Genomic DNA, 20,642 nt, shown 5'->3' with positions numbered 1-20,642 from the left:
CTTTATCACACTTGTATATATTTAAAAGCCAAACTTTCCCAACTCGCCTCATTGGGATGTTTCTCAGCCCTCGACTACAGCTGCTTTTTGTGTTCAGTAGCTGGGATTTCTAAATCTTATCCCAGTTACTCACTAGAAAGGTAAAAGGCTGCGGCTTGTCAGGAGAGAAAATATATTCAGCTTAGTAGTCAGGGAAAATACAACACTCCTGAGCAACTCGTTACACTGTGGTAGGGACAAACTTCCCATCTCATCTCCGTACACAAACTTCAATATAGGCTGCGTGTCACTAATGTTTTGTATTTCCAAGAATGCTTTCATAAATATTACTGGCAGACTGGCTGCTGTCGAAAAAGGGGAAGATTTCATGGACAAGCTTCTTTCTCTGATCGCTATTTTTCCTATAAAATACAAAAATTTTAAGCTATATCCCGATTTCCGTAATGTATTTTGATGTATATTAAATGTAAATCAAGCAGAACAAAAGATGAACTAGGAGCATGGAAGAGTTCCTTTGTGTCAGCTTTTATGAAAAGGTACTTACAAGGTTTGCAAATAGCTTTCATTTTACATCAACACCTGCTCTCTGTTTTCTGTATAAAACATGCTCGTTAGGTGATTATATTTTTACGAATCCTTTTCCAAAATTGTCACACTCTGGGATAAGAAGAGCAGAAGAGTAAATAGCACAGAGACCCGCTCTTTTAAAGGTTAGCAAAATAGAGATCTGCTCCGGTCACGCCGGTTATCCCATGAAGGTCAACTGCTGCGCCCCCCATCCCAGAGATGAGACGACAAGGGGGAGCATGTCCCACACCCCCCACCTGCCCCCCAGAACCCTGCTACCAGTCTGTTTAAGACATAAATTCTTCCAGGTTTTGCTAGTTTTGCAGTGGCGCGGGCTGGCTGACGTAGGACACAGTTAGGTGGGGAGGGGGTGACCGGTGTCCCACAGTCAGCCGGGACCAGGGGTCTGGGGTCTGCCCCGTGCCTGTCCCAGCTCCCCCTCACCCTGGCCTAGCCCCCCCAGAACAGGTCCCCCGCTGGCTGGGTGGGCTGTGCTGGTGGTGGTGTGCTGGGCTGAGGGAAGCACCCTGACTGCCGATGGCGTGCGCTGTAGGGGGAACGAGGTGGTTGGGTATCAGGCCACCTTCACCCTGCCAGGACATTCGGGGCTGGAGGGACCTGGGGGCAGCTGAGGTGTCTGGGGGGTGGCTGGAGGGGCCTGGGGGTGGCTGGAGGGGTCTGGTGGGGTCTGAGGGGTGGTGGTGGAGGGGTCTGGGGGAGGCTGGAGGGGTCTGGGGGAGGCTGGAGGGGCCTGGGGGTGGCTGAGGGGCCTGGGGGGGGTCTGAGGGGCCTCGGGGGGTCTGAGGGGTCTGAGAGGGGGCTGGAGAGTTCTGGGGGGTGGCTGGAGGGGCCTGGGGGAGGCTGGAGGGGTCTGGGGGAGGTTGGAGGGGCCTGGGGGTGGCTGAGGGGCCTGGGGGGTGACTGAGGGGCCTGGGGGGGGCCTGAGGGGTCTGAGAGGGGGCTGGAGAGGTCTGGGGGGTGGCTGGAGGGACCTGGGGGAGGCTGGAGGGGCCTGGGGGTTGGCTGGAGGGGTCTGAGAGGGGGTTGGAGGGGCCTGTGGGCCGCTGAGGGGCCTGTGGCTGCTGCTGGGGCCGGGGGGCTTCGGCGGGGCGGGGGGCGGCAGTGTGCCCGCCGGGCCGGACGGGGGCGCTGCCGGGCGCTGCCGCGGTGCAGGCTGGGGGATGTGGCCCGCGCCCCGCCCCGGCCGCGCCCCCCGCCGCGGACTACAGCTCCCAGCCGGGCCGGGCCGGGCCGGGCCGCGCCGGGCGCCATGAACGCCGTGCTGGCCGTCAAGCAGTACGTGTCCAGGATGATCGAGGACAGCGGGCCCGGCATGAAGGTGCTGCTCATGGACCGGGAGACGGTGAGCGGCGGGGCCGGGCGGGGGCGCGGGGGGCGCAGGCCCGGTCCGGTCCCGGTCCCGGGATGACGGGCGCTGCCGCCTCCCGCCCGCAGACCGGCGTGGTCAGCATGGTGTACACGCAGTCCGAGATCCTGCAGAAGGAGGTGTACCTCTTCGAGCGCATCGACTCCGCGCACCGGGAGCCCATGAAGCACCTCAAGGCCATCTGCTTCCTGCGGCCCACCAAGGTGGGGCGGCGGGGGGGCCAGCCGTGGGGCGGGGAGGGGGTCCCGGCTCGCTCCGGCCCCTTCTTCTCACCCCACGTTTCTTAAATCTGCTCTTCCCGGTGCTGTCTCCATCCAGGAGAACGTGGAGTTCCTCATCCAGGAGCTGCGGAGGCCCAAGTACAGCATCTACTTTGTCTGTAAGTGCATCCTGCCCGGCCGGGGGTCCCGTGTTCCCTGGAGATAGGGGATAAGCCGGTGCTAAAACCCCTAGAATGTGTGAATTCTAGTTTTTATGCTCTTTAGGTCACCACATTCTTGTAGCAAAGGGGACATAACTAGCAGATAAAATAATTAAACCAAAGCAACCTGTAACAGGTCTTTAGAAAGCCACACCATATCTGGCCGTTCCTCCGGTGCGGCTTCTCCCTGACAATTTCTGGGATTTTAGAGCTTCTTGTTGCTTTGTAAACACAAAGGAAGGCTGACGCTGGGGGTAAAGTGCCCTTATTCCAAGGAAAACCGAGATGCTTGGGAGACTAGCCCAGATCCTGAAGGTAAATAATTCAGGATAGACTTCACATCCCAGCGTTGCCCTAAGCCTGCTGCACGGCTTCTAACGCCTGGCGTAGGGGGCGGCTGTTTCTCCCATCTCCTGCTCACACCCCAGAATATTCTGTGGTTTTGGAAATGGAGCAGAATGAGCGCAGCTGGTTTGGTGCGGAGGTCTCCCAGCACCAGTACTGTGGAGAGGCGCTGGGACTGAGCTCGAGTGGCCTCTAGATGTCATTGCCGCTCTGCAGGAGCGCCCAGGAGCCGGGCTGCGGGCTTGCGGGGGGGGGAGGGATTCCGGCTTGGAAAAGGTGGTGGTGAGCCAAGCGAGTTGTCCATGAGCCAGCACTGTGTCCTGGGGGCCGGGAAGGCCAGTGGTGTCCATCTCTGAGCTCCCCAGTTCAAGGGAGACTGGGAGCTACTGGAGGGGGGCCAGCAGAAGCTACAAAGATGATGAGAGGACTGGAGCATCTCCCTTAGGAGGAAAGGCTGAGGGAGCTGGGGCTGGTCAGCCTGGAGAAGGCTGAGAGGGATCCTGTCAATGCCTACAAACACCTTAGGGGTGAGCACCGAGAGGATGAGACCAGGTGCTCCTCAGTGGTGTCCAGAGACAGGACAAGAGCGATGGGCACGAACTGCAACACAGGAACTTCCTTCTGAGTATGAGGAAAAACTTCTCTGAGGGTGGCAGAGCACTGGAACAGGCTGCCCAGAGATGTTGTGGCGTCTGCTTCTCTGGAGACGTGCTGTTACTTCTGGTTTTGAATAAAACCCGCCTGGATGCGATTCTGTGCAGCCTGCGCTAGGAGGACCTGCTTTAGCAGGGGGTTAGGCTAGGTGATCTCCAGAGGTCCCTTCCAGCCCTGACTGGTCTGTGATCCTGTGACCCAAGGAGCCCCGGTGAGATGTGGGTGTCACTGCTTTCAGCCATTTAATATCACTTTTACACAAAAAACTATACTGAGTATGAAATTGGGTAGATGTTAGGCTGGGGAGAGTATGCGAGCGAGCCACTGCCGCCTTTCCAGCACTGCTGCATCCTGTGGGGTGTTTAATGATGTTTAATCCATCGTTGATTGTGACGTGCTGATCCAGTGCTGCTGGTATTGGCACCAGAGGCAGAAAGTTGGACAGAGAATTAGCTCAGAGTATCCGTGTGAGGTGATTACGATGTCTGCATAATAATTGCAGGTGTAAGGTCAAAGGATGTCTGTTGCAATCTGTTCCTGCTCCAGAGGAAAATCTGCTCATCCTGATCTGTGGTGGTCCTGTGTGTTACGCGTCACTCGCAGAGCCCGACTGTTCTTCCACTGTTGTTTTCTTTCAGATTTCAGTAACGTGATCAGTAAGAGTGATGTCAAGTCATTAGCTGAAGCTGATGAACAGGAAGTTGTGGCTGAAGTTCAGGTGAGTTTTTGAATATTTTAATTAGATCTCCTAATCCAAAAGTGCCATCAAAGCGAACATACAAGCTGACAGACTCAGGTGTGGCAGTGGGGGGAGCCTGTAGTTCTTGAACAGTGTGCAGCAGCACTGTGCGACAGTCTGGGATGGAAGAAGATGAACACACACGTGGGATTAAAAAGTAAAAGAAACAATCCTGCGTCCCCTGTTTCTCCCTGCCTTTCAGTTTTCAGAGCTGCCACCGTTTCTGCTGTCATCGGTGTTGTGTGTTTGTGGTAGTGGCGAAGAGCTCCACCCTCGAGAAATACCCATGACAAATTGGTGGTGGGGTTGTCAGCAGGAGTGTAGGGATTTGAGAGGTCGGGCACGGAGGAAGGAGGAATGATCAGAGTCAATGTGTCTGTGCATTGCTCGGGATTTTAGTGTTTAAATCCCAAGAACACATACTCCTGTAGGCTGAACAAGGGCTGGCAAGGCACGTAACTGTATTTGTTTTCACTTGTTGGCAGGAGTTCTATGGCGATTACATTGCAGTGAACCCGCACGTTTTTTCTCTCAACCTCTTGGGCTGCTGCCAGGTAGGAGAAAAAGCTAATGCTCCTCCAGGGTCTTGTCTTATGGTGACCAGAGACCAGTAGGTGCAACAGGCTGGGTGTGGCGGTGGGTTGCCCAGAAGGCAGACTGCTCTTTGGGGTCCGTAAGAGGGGACACACACCAGGGAATCGGGGCTGTGGCCGCTGGTGTACCGGCTCCTTCAGCCCACCTGTAGGTTACTATAAGGCTTCAAGACTTGGATTTTGTGTGAGAAAGAGTTTGGGGATGGTGCATCCGTACCAGGCGCAGCCTTTCCTTCCAGGGTCGCAACTGGGATCCGGCTCAGCTGTCCAGGACAACTCAAGGGCTGACTGCTCTGCTTTTGTCTCTGAAGAAATGCCCCATGATCCGGTACCAGCTCTCTTCCGAGCCAGCAAAAAGGCTTGCTGAATGCGTGAAGGTAGGGGCAGAACCTCCGGCAATGTTGAATGGCAGCATACTTCAACGGCACCTCAGATCAAGTGGCTTTTTTTCCTTTTCTCAACAGCAAGTGATCACTAAAGAGTACGAGCTGTTTGACTTTCGGCGCACTGAGGTTCCTCCTTTACTTCTCCTTCTGGACCGGTCTGATGACGCCATCACCCCGCTTCTGAACCAGGTGACTCACCTCGCAGTTGTGCAAGGGCTGAGGTAGGAACGCGAGTTCTGGAAGCGCACGGAGCCCTGTGGTGGTGGCAGCGAGTCGGAGTTCACACCCTGGCAGGGCATGGTTTGTATTTGAAAAAATACCGCTTCTCGCCCCCCATTCTTTTTGAAATCCCTCTTTTATCTCATGGCCTGATTTTTTCAGGCGGTTGAGCACAGATTGTATGTGCTGGCTTCAGTGGCAGATGTAGCCAGCACCCTGGAAAACCTTCTGCAAGGCACACTTGATGTTTAGAGTCCTCACACCTCGGCAGCGTCCTTTCCAAGGGTTTATTTGTACGGGCTGTTTGGCAGCACACGTAGGCAGTAATTGAGTGACCTTGCCGTGGCGTAAGTCTCCCTCTGTGTTACTGATGGCTGGTAGTATTTAAACCGTAGCTATTGTGATTTATTATTATTATTTTTTCTTTGTGGTGCTGTAGATCCCAGCAGAATCTTTGTCTCCTTTCGTTTTTGTGGGGCACGTGTAGACGCAGGTCAGTCTGGTGATGAGTCGAGCTGCAGCCGGGCTGCCCCAACAGCAGCCAGCGCTTCTGTAACGCTGGTGTAGGAGCTACTGGTGATACTGGTATTATCGGAATGATCTGACGGGAAACCCAGCTCACATGTGGTTTGTAGAGTTAAGGACTGCGCTCAGCACAGGGCACCAAAAGCATTATTTTCTACGCAAAGGTTTTCTGTCCAGCAGAGACATTCATATGAATGTAACTGGAGTGTCGGGCATGTCAGTGCTCTGAGCAGCTTTGTTTTCTCTGTAGATTAATATTTGTCTTCCCAGGATAAATATAGTAACTCACTGATGTGCAGAAACACTCCTACTGCTGCGTAAGAAGCGAAAGAGCACGTAGGACATTGTACAGTTTGTAACTGTGGAACCTCTGCAGCCAAAAATACGTGTCCCCTCGGCGGCAGGGGAGGGGGAGATGATGGTGGCCAACAGAACTGTTTAAACAGGAGCGTGAATCCCCGTTGCTCCTCTTTGAGCCGTGTCTTTGGAACGTACTTACCGCAAGCACCCTGGAACGGGGTGGGTTTCCTTTGTGTTTGCACCAGCGCCTCTCACCACGGGATGAGATATTTATATCACCACGAGTAATACTTATTGTAACATTCTGGCAAAAGTTTGAGGGAGGCAGGCTTTGAATCTGCTGTGTGTTACTAGGGGGATATAAACTGGCTTTGTTTGAGTCCAGCCTGAAATCCGTTAATTTTCCCGTGCCATTTGTTACCTTACTGAGGTTATCGTTTGCCTTTCTCTTTCACCATCCTCGTTAGTGGACGTACCAGGCTATGGTTCACGAATTGCTGGGGATTAACAACAACCGCATCGACCTCTCCCGGGTACCGGGGATAAGCAAGGATCTCCGAGAGGTGGTCCTGTCCGCCGAGAACGACGAGTTCTATGCCAACGTAGGTGTCTTAGTGGGGATCTTCCTAAGTGGCTCAATTTGGGGATCAGGTCCTGTTATTGCTTTTGCCATGTGAAAGGAACTTCCCAGTGACTTTGAGCATCGGGGCGGTAATGGATACCTTATCCAAGTGGTGAAAATCAATGTGCAGTGCAAGTAGCATCTGCTGTGAAGTAATGTGTCCGTTTTACAGTTTTATTTCAAACCCAGACCAACGGCAGAGCTGCTGGCTCAAGCCTGGGTCTGAGGGTGGGGATGTGCAGCGACGCCTCAGAGTTTGGGCTTTGTTGCGTCAAGACTAGTGTTAAGCACGGCTTTCTCTCACATCCCTGTCTTGTTGCCTGCAGAACATGTACCTGAACTTTGCAGAGATTGGCAGTAACATCAAGAATCTTATGGAGGATTTCCAGAAGAGGAAACCTAAGGAGCAGCAAAAGCTGGAATCTATAGCGGACATGAAGGTACGGACAACCTACACGGAACTGACTGGACTTTATTTAAAGCCCACGCCTTGCAGGACAGTGCGGATCACTACTGTCTGTACCCTGACAGTCCGTACTGCCAGTTCAGATCTCCATGACGCGCTAGTTTGGAGGGGCAGGAACCCCCTTTTTGCACTGTGTCCCTTCCAATGGTTCTTCACCGAAGGCTAGCCGCTTCGATAGGCCGTTGTATGCTACTGCAGTGCGGTCGATAATCTTGCTGCTTCTGACTGCTCCCCAGGCTGCTGCCTAGGCTTGCTGGAATCCCAGCGCCTGACAATTGAATCAGTGAGCTCTGGTTTAAGTCCTTAGCTTACTCCAGGATGGCCGCGTGGACTTTATGTCTGAGCTGGGTCACTTGGCAACAGCTCAGAGCACAGTTATTAATTCAGTCACTGCTCGAGATTTAAAGGATCCTGGCGATATCTTTGGAGATACTTTCTATATCCTTTTATTTTAAGAGTAAATAAAAAGCACATCCCTTCCAGAAATCTCCTGGTGATTGAAGAAGTCCGGTGGGCTCCCAGGAATGAGATGCCCGATCATCCATACACCTGCGCTGGTCTTGCTTATCCTGATGCAAATTGGTTTGTGCAGTTTTGTCACTGGGTTGCACGCATCCGCTGGCTCTTGCTTTTCTTTTGAAGAACCGGTTGCTTTGGTTTCCCCATTGCAGGCATTTGTGGAGAATTACCCGCAGTTCAAGAAGATGTCGGGCACGGTATCGAAGCATGTGACGGTAGTGGGAGAGCTCTCTCGACTGGTTGGGGAGCGGAACCTGTTGGAGGTGTCTGAGGTGGAGCAGGAACTGGCCTGCCAGAACGACCATTCCAGTGCTCTGCAGGTACCTTGGGCTCGAAACGAACCTTGGTCCTTTGCGTCTCGGTGGTTTGATCCTGAACTTCCCCTGCTGATGGAAGTTTGATACCGACAGTCAGCAGGAGTTCCTCATGCAGATATCCTGCAGGGTTAGGGCATTAAATGTTAGAATGACTCTCCTCCTCCCAGCTCAGTTCAGATGAGGATGAATCATAGTTAACAACTGGCTTGAGAAGCATCTTTGCAAATTCTGTCTTTACATTTCACAGTGCAACATGCCTTCATTATATACAGTCAGTTGGCTCCTGGCAGGCTGCCTGCGCAGGCACCAGTAGAAAGAAGGACTGTGGACCCCCGTGCAGAAGCTTGTTGTGTTTGTTGGGGAGGAGAAGAAATGGAATCCATGAAATTGTCTAAACCAGACTATTCATTGAGGTGCTGGCTTTTACCTTTTTTTTTTTAAAAAAAAAACCCCAAAAAACCCCCACCAGTGGTAAGCCTCTTAGAGAAAAGATTTCTTTGGCAAAGGGGACTGAAAAAGCCTAACAGAGACTTCTGTTATAGCCGAGTATAGACTGGTTTTGACCCCTTGCTGGCTTGTTGGATTCCATGACCTGACCCAGTATCTGACAGCCTGTCAATAGTGATGAATTGTGGCTGCTGACTATGCAGAGAAAAGAGCAGTATTGTTGAGTGTGACTGTATTATAGCCGAGCTCAACTAGCATCTCGGCATTAAAAACCAATCCCTTAATTTTTGATAGCTAAGGTAGAAGTTACACCCTGTAACGGAGGAGCAGTTTGACTAGAAAACAGAGATAAGCATCTTCAAGAGATTTGCAATACGTGTTGCCTTTGCCTCTGTTATTCTGTGCTCCAAGTGGGTGGCTAGGGGATAATATTAGACTCTTCAAGTACTGTAATCTATTACCAGATCCCGAGCTGATGCGAATCAGTATAGGCCCGTTGAAGTCACGCAGCTCTATAGGTTGGCGAGCATATAGATATGATTTGATAGCTTATATTTGGTAGAATTTAGATGACATAAGTATTGAAGTGGGAATGCAGCCATAAAATGCATTTATGGGAAACAGCCCCTGCGGTTCTCTTGCTGTATCATTGTTTCTAGATCAAGTTTTTTCAGTTTAAAAGTCAGATTTTTGAGTTCTAATCCATCAGCCCCTCGTGTCTGTGCTGTGATGTTATTTCTGATATTATCAACGTGGCACGGAGCATGAGCGTTGAAACTTGGCTGCTTGGCACTGGAGACCATTTGGGAAAATGTTGGTCTACTCTTCTGTCATTTATTAAGTTATTTCACTGCAGAAAGGGATGATGCAAACTTCTGCGGATGATGCCGTTGCGTTACCGGCTCTGCGGTTAAGAGAGTACGTGGCGGTGCGGGAAAGCGGGGAGGGAGGCAGGCAGGGCAGCCCCCAGCGGGTGCCAGGCCGTCACGGCAGGGTGGCTGCTGGAGTTCACCTCGGTGCTATTTCAGCTTTAAGTCTGCACAAACTATTTCTGCAGTTTTTAAAGCAGAAAAGCTGCCTGCAGTTTGCTTACAGCCCCGTGCCTAAAGGGCTCTATTGTGTTTCTAAGGACTGAGACTGACTGGAAAACATGTTGCAGCTAGGAAATAAATGCAAAACCACAGAACTGATATCTTTCTGCACAAGAGATCAGTATCTCTTTAGCTGCGCTGCCCGGGGCTGTTCCCTGTTGCAGTCTCCTAATGGCAGAGAAAGGGGCAAGGCCACAGAAACAATGGAGAATAAGCCAGTGCACGAAATAAAGGCAGAATTGTTCTCCCACTGATGTAACTTCAGCAATTGTTAATTTCTCTGGTGGCCTAGGGCCCCTGAGTACAGTACATGTTGGTTATTCTTCCCCTGGTCTCTTATTAATCCTGACATAGTACATGAGCCTTCGGAGATGAATGGGAGGTTTTGAATCCCATCTCCTTAGATGGACAATAGCTTTTCTGTTTTACACGCTTCCTGCTTATATAGGCATTGCCACTGCGCTGCCAGCACAGGATCAAAAAATTTGGCAAGCAGACATGCTCCACGGGACTCTGTTCCTACCCTGGCAGGTGAATTCCTGACCTGACCAAGGTTAAAACTCTGGTGGCTCCTCCGCAAAGCCAGGATTTTATCCCATATTTTTGTAACTAGCCAGCATCAGGCAAACAAATGTCAGCAAATACAGCTGAATCAGTGCAGTAAATAACAACAGTTTTACAACACTGGTTTCACAGCTGTTCATTTGGTGTTGCCTACCAGTGTTGGGAGGGTGGGAGAATCTTGCAAAGATAGGCTATGGATTTTTTGAGTGTTTGAAGGTCACGTATGCTTACAAGTGGAAAGATCCTAACTGGTTCTCTCCCTCTCTTGGTACTGCTGTTTCTGTGACTGTAAAACCAGCAGCTCCCATGCATTTGAGCTCATACAGGCTGATTGGTTTTCTTTAATGTTCAGCACAGGGAGCATTTCAGACTTCGCTGTGTCCTAAAACATCTGTCCAGCCCAAACCAGATGTCTGCAGACACATCTGGTAGTTGATGCCTGTTCTCTGAGATCCATCTCAAAGCTCAGAGTTAAGCAGCTTATTACTCCCACTGCTCACCTCAGCTACCAACTTGGCTCTGGTGTTTGTTCTGTTAACTCCATTATCTCAACTCTGCGCCTCAACACAAGGACTGAGAGGCTGCAGAGAGGAAATAAGTGCTTTTTGTTGTAAGGAGAAGGAGTAGCACTTAGATGGCCAATTGTCAACTCTACACAAGCAATTATATCCTGCCTGCCATCCCTGGAGGGTAAACAGCATGTATCGGAGGTTCTGAAACTTCTCTGGAAAGGGTCTGTATTTTAACAGGCAGCCTCCTTGGGGCATACAGCCGTTATATTTAGGATGGTTAGCGTGTTCTTCTCAGCAGAAAAAGTAATGATCTGCATGTTAGAAGTCATAACTGTATTTCTGTGAAGTTCTGTGTTTACCTCTGGTACTTTTGGTGCCTTTTCATGCTTTCATTTCTTTCCTCCTTTGCATTTCCAAATGCCTGGGACTTGCTCCTCCACTTCTCACCTCCAGAGGTCTGGGAGGACTTGGATGCTTCTGCCCCAAAGCAAACAGAATTTGTGTAATTGTCCCAGCCCCTTTTTCTTGATGGTCAGTGTTAGGATGGATTGACAACATGTGGGCCAGTTGTGGCTCTGCCCAAGCTGGAAAAGGAGGGCAGAGGTTCTGGGGTTCTGCACGTGCCTGCTGACCCCCCTTCAGGAGGGGCGCATGGTGACCTCACCGTTACTCTCAACGTGCTCACCCCGCAGCACGTTACCAAGAGTTAGGAACGGGCAGCAGAATTGGGTTATGAATTCCCAGCTTCACGAAAAGCCCCAAAAGCAACTCGCACTCCGCTGTACTCCAATAAATCTGACTGCAGAGCACACAAGGAGCTGGGCTCGGTTGCTTATGACACAATTTGATTCTCTTGCATTCCTCCTGCATGCAATTCTGTTGCTAGGCAGTGGGCTTGATATTAGTCTGATTTCATGTCCTTTGAAGGCCCTTCCACTGACCCTGCTCTCTATCTGGCTGCAGAACGTGCGGCGCCTGCTGCAGAACCCCAAGGTGACGGAGTTTGACGCTGCCCGGCTGGTGATGCTTTATGCCCTGCACTACGAGCGGCACAGCAGCAACAGCCTGCCAGGGCTGATGACCGATCTCAAGAACAGGGGTGTGTCGGAGAAATACCGAAAGGTAATTGCAGCATTTCTCCTTCAGCTGGATGAACGAGTGGGACAGGAGGGCACAGAGGTGGAAAAGCATTATTAATTGGTGTAAAGCTCGCCTGCTTTCGTTTAGCACAGTGCTAATTGCGCTGCGCCTTGCGAAAAGAACCCTGAGCTTGGCTGGGGCCTGCAGGTGTTACTTTAAAAGGCGTAACTAATCACTTAATTTCCATTTCCAAAATCAGTGATATTATGAAGGATTGAATAAAGCAGAGATGGCAGGCATGGGACGGATGTGTGGCATGTTAAACGGGGCCTGGAACATGCTTCCTTTCTCCTTCCCCTCTTCCTCCCCACCCCTTTCCCCCAGCTCCTGCTGAATAGGCAATAGCTGCAGCACAGGACTTCTGGAGGCTGTAAAGGAGCTGGGCTGGGAGGGAGAGGGTGGCAGCGCTTGGCAAGTGTAGTGAGCAGCTGGAGAGGAGGTGGAGAAGCAGGATGATGTCACATTGTGTGGAAGATCTGCTCTCACTGCAGCAGGCTCTGGAAATGAAAGCCTCTCTTTCTGCAGGCAGTGTCACAGCAGACTCGGTGGGCATGGGGAATACTTTCTTCTCTTCCCCCTTGCCTCCCTCTGTGCTGCATTATCTGCTTGGGATCGATCTCCTTGACCCCTTGGTCATCTTTCCAGTACTTCCATTGAGCCTAACTGGACAAAAACTGTCTGGAAGCCGGTTTCCCAGGTTAATAGTATTCTGGTTTTGCCTCTCTTGTACAGCTAGTGTCTGCCGTTGTGGAGTATGGAGGGAAGAGGGTCCGGGGCAGTGACCTGTTCGGTCCCAAGGATGCTGTAGCCATCACCAAACAGTTCCTCAAAGGACTGAAGGTATGGATCTGCCACAGATGAAATAGTGACAGTTTTAGTCCTAAAATTACAGTCAGAGCAGGACTGGTATGCAGTGCAAGGCCATGTGTCATGGATTTCAGAGATTTAATAGTAAGTGCACTGGGCTTTTAGGGCATAATTCTCATTGAAGGCAATGGGAGTGAGTTGCTGAAAAGTCTCTAAATCTGGATGTCAGTGGTTAACCCCTGATGTACCCGTCAGATGGTGATGCTCCTTTTATGTGCCTTTGCCGATATCTCTCGGCCCGCTGCCTTGCTGTATTAATTCATAACAAGAGCTTCTCTTGCACTGCAGGGTGTTGAGAACGTGTATACACAACACCAGCCTCTCCTTCAAGAAACACTAGATCAGCTCATCAAGGGAAAACTCAAGGACAGCCAGTACCCCTACCTGGGTGCCAACACTCTCCGTGACAGGTATGTGGGGCCTTTGAGGGCAGAGCTTGGAACCGAAATACATCTGCTCCTCCCAGGGCTGCCGCTTGCTTTGCTGTTTGCCTGTAGATGAAGAAAACTTTGCTTGGCAGAGAAATGTCCTGATTGTGTAGGTCTTTCTTCTGTTCTCAGGTAGGTGCTGTGGAGCGGGCGAGTAAGACTGAAATATGGTGGTCTTGTCGTGCTGGCCAAGATGTGACATTTCCATTGTAAGGGCTCAGGTAGAGAATACAGCCATTGCACCAAAATGCCAGGGTGTTCACATGATGGATTTCAACATGCCCTCTAACTTCATTCCATGCCATCTGGCGCTTATTTGTAGAGTACCAAAAATAGTGCGACTGCAAGCTCTCCCTTCTGAGCCAGTTACTATTCCTGATGAGAATGGGATCTTGCTGAATATGGCTAATAACTGTAATTGAAAAGAACTCTGGCTGTCTGGTTCTAGCTGAGTTTGCTGGAGCTAAGCTCATCTGTCGTCAGCGAAGTCATTAAAGGTAAGTGTGGGCCTCGGAGTGAGGGCTCTGAATCATTAGAGAGAAGACGACGAGTCCTCCTCCGATGGCATTCTCTACAAATCCCTCCTTTCCTTGGTACCACTGTTGCCTTTCTGTAAATGCGGTTCAGCTTCTGCAGCGTGCCAGTTGGGTATTCCTCATTCCTTCCAGTGGCAGTTTTCTTCGAGGAGAAGAGCCTGCTGTTGCTTTGCTTCCTTTGGGTGATCCGTCATGAGGTCATCACAGCGATTCCCTGAATCTTCTCCAATGTCTGTTAAATGCCCCAAGGTTCCAGGGAAGATGTTTTACTTGCAGGGTTAGAACCGTTGTCATTCCCTTCACACGCTGCTGGCTTTTTATCAGTATCTGCCACATTTTTAGTGAAGCAGAAAATAAATTCAAGGTAGTAATTCTCAATGAATGAGGCAGCTGTGGCAGGGCAGTTTGGGTTAAAGGAAAACCACGGACTCGTTTGGAGCAGGAGAGAAGTAGACTTGGGGACCAAGGTTCAGCAGTGTCAAGCGGGTGGGAGGGGCAGAAGCATGTGAAAGAGCGAGCATTCATGTCTGGCTCTTTGAGACGCGCACGCATGCTGCTCTTCCTCCTTCGCCCTGCCTTGGGGCATTTTGATCCATCTGATGAAAGCAAAAGTGTATTTTGTAGCAGGGAGGCATCCAAATTCCATGGCAGGCTGACAGCAGGGGCTGTTAAATCATTTTATTTATGGATAAGAAAGAATTATAGTCATACAAGAGGCAGTTCATTTGTGTATATCCCTGGTAGACCAAAAAACCCAAATCTGCTTTGCTTTAGGTTTTCCCTTTAAAATAAAATGGTAAATTTTGGATAGGGTGGACATGTGGTTTTAATAGGTGTGAAATATCAAGGACCCTCACAACAGAAATGCTATCCTCTCTGTCCTTGAAACCAGCTCTCGACTGAGATGGATTTTCAGCCCAACAAAAAGAGGTTGATGGGTGCGGTTTGTGGCAGATCTGAAATGAGACCTGCAGAACAGCAGCAACTGCGTCCAGGCATCCCTGACCTGGGTTTGTCCTGAGCTAGCTAGAAGCAAATGGTCTTCTGACTTTTATCTTGTTGGGGGTTTTTTTGGTTTTTTTTTTTTTTTCAGTTCCCATTTAATATTTTCCTGAGTTTCACTTAGATTCCTCTTCAAATGTTTCTGGAAAAGGGTACAGGAACCTGCTCCTGAAAATCTTGGTGCAGATAACATGCAAAGAATCTGTTTGGGGGAGCACAAGAAGGGTTTAATTCCTGCCTCAAACTGAAGAAAAACAGAAGTTGGATGAAGGGAAATGGAGTTTGCCTCTCCCTCCCTTCCCTGCAGCAGCTACAGCCTTGTCTCTTAGCTCCAAGCCGTGAATCCTGTAGTTTTGTTAAAGCAGAACTTCCAAACTGTTTTTCCCTTTAAATTTCTCATGGTTTTCCTTTGGTCTGGGATTGTCCTTGGGACAGCGGCTGGGTACAACAGTGCTGCTGCGGGGTCAGCTCTCTGCAAAGTGATCGTAAGTGTAAGGGCACGTGGTTGTTAGCGTTGTTTCCCGATGGGAATGGTGGATCTTGTTGAGTTTAAGACATAGGAGCTGTAGGAATGAGGGTCTGTAACTGCCAAAAAATAGGCACCTAAATACTTCTGGTCTTTACTTGCTGCGTAAAATGAGGGCCACCGCACTGTGTCACCTCTAACGTATGGGTATTCAGTATCATGGAAGCAGGGGCTGCCTAGAAACAGGTTGTAGTGATCAGGTTTGGAGGAAAAAGGCCTGCTTGATGGTTTTGCCTTGGTGCCAAACCAATGGAGCTAGGAATTTAAATTTCATAATTTCACAAAACTTAGTGTAATAAATCACAGCCCAAGGCAAACTGGGCCCCACTGTCTTCTTGCTCGCTGCTTTCAGAGGATGGTGTTACTGTGATTGGCAGGAGTTCAGCAGAAGGTCAGGGCGAAAGGCTTTGTATTTTTTGATCAAAGGGATGTAGTTGCTTGAACAGCAAAGAATTTGAAAGGATTCTTTTTAACTGTTTCTTTCTGTATTAAACACCACACTGTTGCAAGGGAGGAAAAGCTCCTGGTCCAAATTCAGCTGTGGAAATTGGCGGCAGTGAAGGGAAGGGAATCTTTGCAAAGCAGTGAGCAGGGTTCCTAGGAGAGAGCAATTAGCAATTCCTCTTTCTTTTGCTTCTCCTCTATTTCCAGCTGTGTTAAATATCATCCGTCTCTTGTATGCCGTAAGCCCGCAGTCCCTTCCACCTCCACCTTGCTGCCGGAAAGTACTAGCTAGAAGAGTTCCCAAAGCCTCTCTGCGTCACAGCAGCCTGCGGGAGCGCGTTACGCGAAGGTTTGTGACCCCCTCGGTGTGCTCTGCACGCCGGGCTTGGCTGAAGCCTCCCCTTTGGATGGAGCTTTTGCTGTGTTTATGCTTTGACCCAGGATTTTCTTGAAGAGGGCATCTGCCCCAACCAATGGGGCTGGCGGTGCCTCCCCAAGGTGGCTCGCGGCCGCTTCTTACAACGTCGGGTTTGTAGGCGGACCATGAGGCAGTGCTGTCACTGCTGCGCTTCTGGAAACCGAACCCAGGTTCCTCAGCATTTTGCATGAAGAGGCAGCAGCCTGTGAGATAGCAGTAGGGAAAGGCACGCCGCTCCCTGGGGATCCAGATGGGATGCGGCTCGTTCCATGTTCTTCTCCGATTACCACTATTACTTCCCTGCTTATTGAAAAATCTTGGAAAATTACCTGGTCTGAAAGCCCATCAGGGTTCAGAGTTAAACGCGGAACAGGAGAATTCACCGGTACCATCTAGTTTATCCTGCCACGGGACACGATCTTTCTCCAGTAACTTTGTTGAGGGGAAAGTCCCTCCTGACCACTTGAGGAAAGGAGGAATTTGGAGCCATTTGGAAGCATCTGTAGCTGACGCACATCTGATGGGACGGGTGAGGTATCTCCTTAGACAGCAAAGGTAAAATCTCCTTGTTTGGAAGCAGCAGCCTGCAGCGTGTGGTGGGGAGCCACTGCGCTGTGTGCTTTCTCGTCTGAGCTCACAAACGCTGCCCTAAAGAGCGGGGAAAGTACTGCCACTCCTACATCCCATATTAGCTTGTGTTTGGTGTGGGTTGGGTTCTGTGGATGGTTTTTAAGGCAAAACTCTGACTGTGTCCTTGTCTGCTCGAGGAAGTTGCTTTTTCCTCTTGTCCGAAGTGTTTGAGCGCTCAGCTGTTAAATTGGCAGCTCCCCTGGGGAGATACGTAGCCACAGCCGCAAACTGGGTCTGAGGAGCTCAACAGCTGGAGCGAGTCTTGCTGCGGATTGCCTTCCCGCTAATCCTGTAACAGTCTTGGAGTTTCTTCCTATTCCAAAATTGCTTATTATTTGCCCTTGATAGAAGCAGTAATTCCCTGGGCACTTCGTGAGAACGCCAAGATCCCTTTGTTCTTTCTGTGGCCTGCGCGACGTAGCTCGCTTCTGCTCTGTGAGGAGTCTGATGGTAAATGCCAGATGCTTCGGTAAATGCCAGATGCTTCGAGCCAGGCACCTGAAGCGGGGGAGGGGTGACAGTTCTGCCCTCACTATCCCATGCCAGGCTTAATGCTTAACCTGGGGTGTAGGGTTAGGCTGGTGTCATGGGGACGGTAAAAGCGAATGGCAAACGTAAAGGCTGGTCCATGTTAAGATATCCCAGAGGAGCGTGCAAGAGTGTGGCATGACTTTGGCATCAAAATTCCTTGGGTTTTTCATAGTCCCAACCAAAAATATGTAACTGATGGTACCAGGAGACTGATCCTGTGGGTTTCGGTCTGCACAAAAGTTCTTGGTAAGAAATTGCCTTAAGCCTGAAGGTGCTAACTGACCTAGGGACCTTGGGGAGGTGCAGCTTTCTCAGCCTGAAGGATGTTCTCCCTAAGAAGCGAAGCATGGCACAGCCTGCTTGGCATGTTTTTACTTGCATCGTGATAGAAGTGGCTTTATATCATATAAATATGTAATATATAGGTATACTTTTTCTGACAGCTGACTGTGGCTCATCGGATTTCTTCCTTTCCCTTTGATTTCCCTCCGCAAAGGACTTGGGCACATTTGCATCCAGTTCCCAAGGCCGTGTGCCCAACTGTAGCTAAAAGGACAAGGTAGAGCGCTCTGCTGTCCTTCGGGGCTGGCCCGGCGACTTGTGTTGTCACTCGGGTGCGAAAACCTCCATCTGCCTCCGCGAGATGTTTGAACCTGCCCAGCCTGACCGTGCGGTTGCTGTATATAACCTGCTTATCTGTAGGCTGCAGCGCCAGAGGTTTCACAGGTTGTTCCCGTGCAGGGAACGGTGCAGCTCTGCGGGGAGAGATGAGCACACCGAACCCTGGGGCGTGGGGAGGGAAGCGAAGGTAGCACAGGCTGCGTGGCTGAGATCCCGAGGGCAGCGCTGCCTGCGCCGCTGCTCCTGGCTGGCTGGGGTCAACCATGTGCGGGGTAAAACTCACCGCTCTGACCCGAGAGGGCAGGCGTAGGGCATCTAATACAGCATGTTCCACTGTTGCTGACTTCTTAGAAAGGATTCCGCTCTGAGCCTTTTTCTTTCCAAGGAAGCTGTGCAATAAATGGCAGCTGGAAGGCTTGGCCATTATTAGAGTTACTACAGTCCCCGAGGATAACAAATCATGTAGTACCTGCGGTAGAACTGTATAGAGTGCAACAGCTTTTTTTATTGCTGAATTAGCGATGCTGCATGTCACCAGAGGGTGTGCCTGAAACGACGGGATCCCCACGTTCCAGCCATTGGGGCTGCAGTATTCCCTCTCCACGCCACGGAGGAGAAATGCCCCGACTACCAGCACATTCTAAAGCATTTCTGAAATCTTCTGCCTGCCAAAATCACCTCATGCAAGCCCAATTCAGACTTTCTGAGGCAGCTTATGATTTGGAACATTATTGGTAACGAGGATCACTTTGAGCAGGGGTGCACACTGATCTTCTCTGTTAATTTTTCTTACCTTTCTGCATGCTCTCCAGGGGCAGGGAGGCAGTTGTGTGGTTCTGAGCGTTAACATCCTTGGGCTGAGCCAGTGTCCCGTCCTGACGGCAGAAGTGGTTTTGCTCTTGGTGGTCCCTTCTCTTCAGTGATGCCAGGAAAGAAGTCCCTGATGTTGGCCCTCCCGATGCGCGTGTTGCTCCTCGGGACAGTAACAGGTGTCGAGGGCTTTGCAGGTTGGCTTCTCAGCAGGGAGTAACCAGAGACAGGGAGGCTAGGTGCATTCCGGGGTCATCCCTGTCTCATGCTCCGTTTGCTTTGTCACTGATCCAGAGCTCGCACAGACTGAACACCTGCTGCTTCCAGCACCGCAGCGAGCAGCTGTAGGCTACTAGAAGTACCCGCTGGGAAAGAAGAGATGAGTTTTGAAACGGCAACACAAAGTTCACGGTGTTGAGACTTGACGGCTCAGACTCAAGCGGATGACTGACAGGATGTGATCCACGCCTTTTCGCTGTCGAACCCACAGAAATCGTTCTCTCCGCTTGTAGATGGTAGCGGGGCTGATTTAGGGCTTGCAAGGCCATTCTGCTGTCTGTGAGAGTGGAAAAATGAAGCGGTCGGGAAGGGTGGTGCAAGGAAGGTGCAGCCTTTGAAAGCAGAACATGCTTTCGTGTGTGTGGCTGGGTTTGTATTTTGTCGGATGAAGGCATTTCGCTCTTCCCCCCCTTTTCCCCTCATGCTGCTTCTCCGTAACATCCTGTATTTCTAGGCTGGTTAGGGAATGTAACCTCAGAGGTGAATTTATGCACAAATCCCAGCAGTTTTGTAATCAGCCAGCAAAACTGCAGCTGATCCGTGCCCTTCAAACCGAGCCCGAGAGGTCTGAAGCACCGCTGTTGTCCTCGTTTGACTCCTGAATTGATCTTAATTTAACAGCCGCAGCGGTGTCTCGATCATGCATTAAACATCGGCATGTGTGTCATGGTGGAGCTCTGCAGGGACGTGGCATGTGGGTGTTGCTGAGGAGGCTTTTAAGGACCGTTAGCACATTGTGTAAATGTTTGGGAGAGAGAAGGTTTGAAAAGCCATCTAACAGGCTCCACGGTGTTGTCAGTCTGGAGCCCCGTGCATCACAAAAATGAGACGTGGTCTGGGGAGGGAGCTCGGCAGGATCACGGCCTCAGCACCTGGTGAGGGGGACAGGATTTGTCCTCGTGTTTAGTCTGATGCCGTCTCAACATTTGCCTCTTTATTGCAGGCCCCAAGACATTGTCGTGTTCATTATTGGAGGGGCCACCTACGAAGAGGCGCTGACTGTCTATAACCTTAACCGCACCAACCCGGGGGTCCGGATCGTCCTCGGTGGGACCACAATCCACAACACAAAAAGGTAATAGCCTGTTCCTTACTGTGGACTCTGAGTATGCAAAACTGCTGATGTGAGCATGAATTTGCGATGCCTGAGGGATCTTTATCGCGCAGTAAAACACAGAAATGTGTGTAAATGGTCCGAGCCCAGCTCTGCTCATTATGGCTGAGGGACATATTACCAAGCTGAAGGTTTAATGTGCATTTTACTGAATTCAAGGGCAGGGAAGTAAATGTGTATAGTTTTTCCTGCTTGTAATTCACCACACACTCTTAATATGAATGAGAAGCCAGTGCAGCACACAGGAATTCAAAACTGACTGTGGTCTCACTGCTCTTGATGGAGCAACTGCATTTGAGAGCAGTGAAGTTAATGTACCTATGATTAGAACTGAGTTCTGTGATTACCCTGCTAGCACGTTCTCTGCCGCCCACAAGCCTGCAGAGTATTGGCTGTGCCTTTTGCATTTCTCCCTGGAGAGCTGAGCTTTCCTTATTGGTTTGCCGTACGTTCCGAGTTGCCTTTCCTGGGAGGCCAGACATTTGTAAGGGTTTAATCCCTCCAGGGACTGAGCAGTGCCGCGGAGCAGCGACCACGTGGAGCTTCATTGATTTCCTCGGTCACTGTCTCTGGGGTGTTCCAGCAGCTGACAGTCGGAGCCGAAGGGCTCGTGTCAGGCAGC

General features: G+C 50.6%; 1 protein-coding gene across 11 annotated transcripts in view; it reads left to right on the top strand.

The window, feature by feature from the left end:
* Positions 1–1,760: 1,760 nt before the first annotated feature.
* VPS45 (vacuolar protein sorting 45 homolog) overlaps positions 1,761–20,642 on the top strand; it is a 28,021-nt gene continuing 9,139 nt past the window's right edge. For 8 of the 11 annotated variants that reach the window (XR_008819090.1, XR_008819095.1, XR_008819091.1 and 5 more), the window contains exons 1-14: positions 1,761–1,930; positions 2,023–2,157; positions 2,273–2,333; positions 4,013–4,092; positions 4,599–4,667; positions 4,946–5,083; positions 5,171–5,281; positions 6,604–6,738; positions 7,085–7,198; positions 7,896–8,063; positions 11,638–11,796; positions 12,547–12,654; positions 12,970–13,091; positions 19,850–19,981. Coding sequence is in view for 2 of the 11 variants with exons in the window: in XM_056322551.1 (XP_056178526.1) it covers positions 1,838–1,930; positions 2,023–2,157; positions 2,273–2,333; positions 4,013–4,092; positions 4,599–4,667; positions 4,946–5,083; positions 5,171–5,281; positions 6,604–6,738; positions 7,085–7,198; positions 7,896–8,063; positions 11,638–11,796; positions 12,547–12,654; positions 12,970–13,091; positions 19,850–19,981 (1,625 nt within the window). In the remaining 9 variants the exon portion in view is untranslated. Of the gene's footprint in view, positions 1,931–2,022; positions 2,158–2,272; positions 2,334–4,012; positions 4,093–4,598; positions 4,668–4,945; positions 5,084–5,170; positions 5,282–6,603; positions 6,739–7,084; positions 7,199–7,895; positions 8,064–11,637; positions 11,797–12,546; positions 12,655–12,969; positions 13,092–18,629; positions 18,736–19,849; positions 19,982–20,642 lie in introns of those variants that run through there. The other 3 variants (XR_008819097.1, XM_056322553.1, XM_056322551.1) reach the window with 3 other exon arrangements.

Source organism: Falco biarmicus, chromosome 19, assembly GCF_023638135.1.
Source record: "Falco biarmicus isolate bFalBia1 chromosome 19, bFalBia1.pri, whole genome shotgun sequence".
NCBI classification, from domain to species: Eukaryota; Metazoa; Chordata; class Aves; order Falconiformes; family Falconidae; genus Falco; species Falco biarmicus.
The sequence above is the reverse complement of the archived record's forward strand: the minus strand, read 5'-3'. Positions and strand labels throughout refer to the sequence as shown.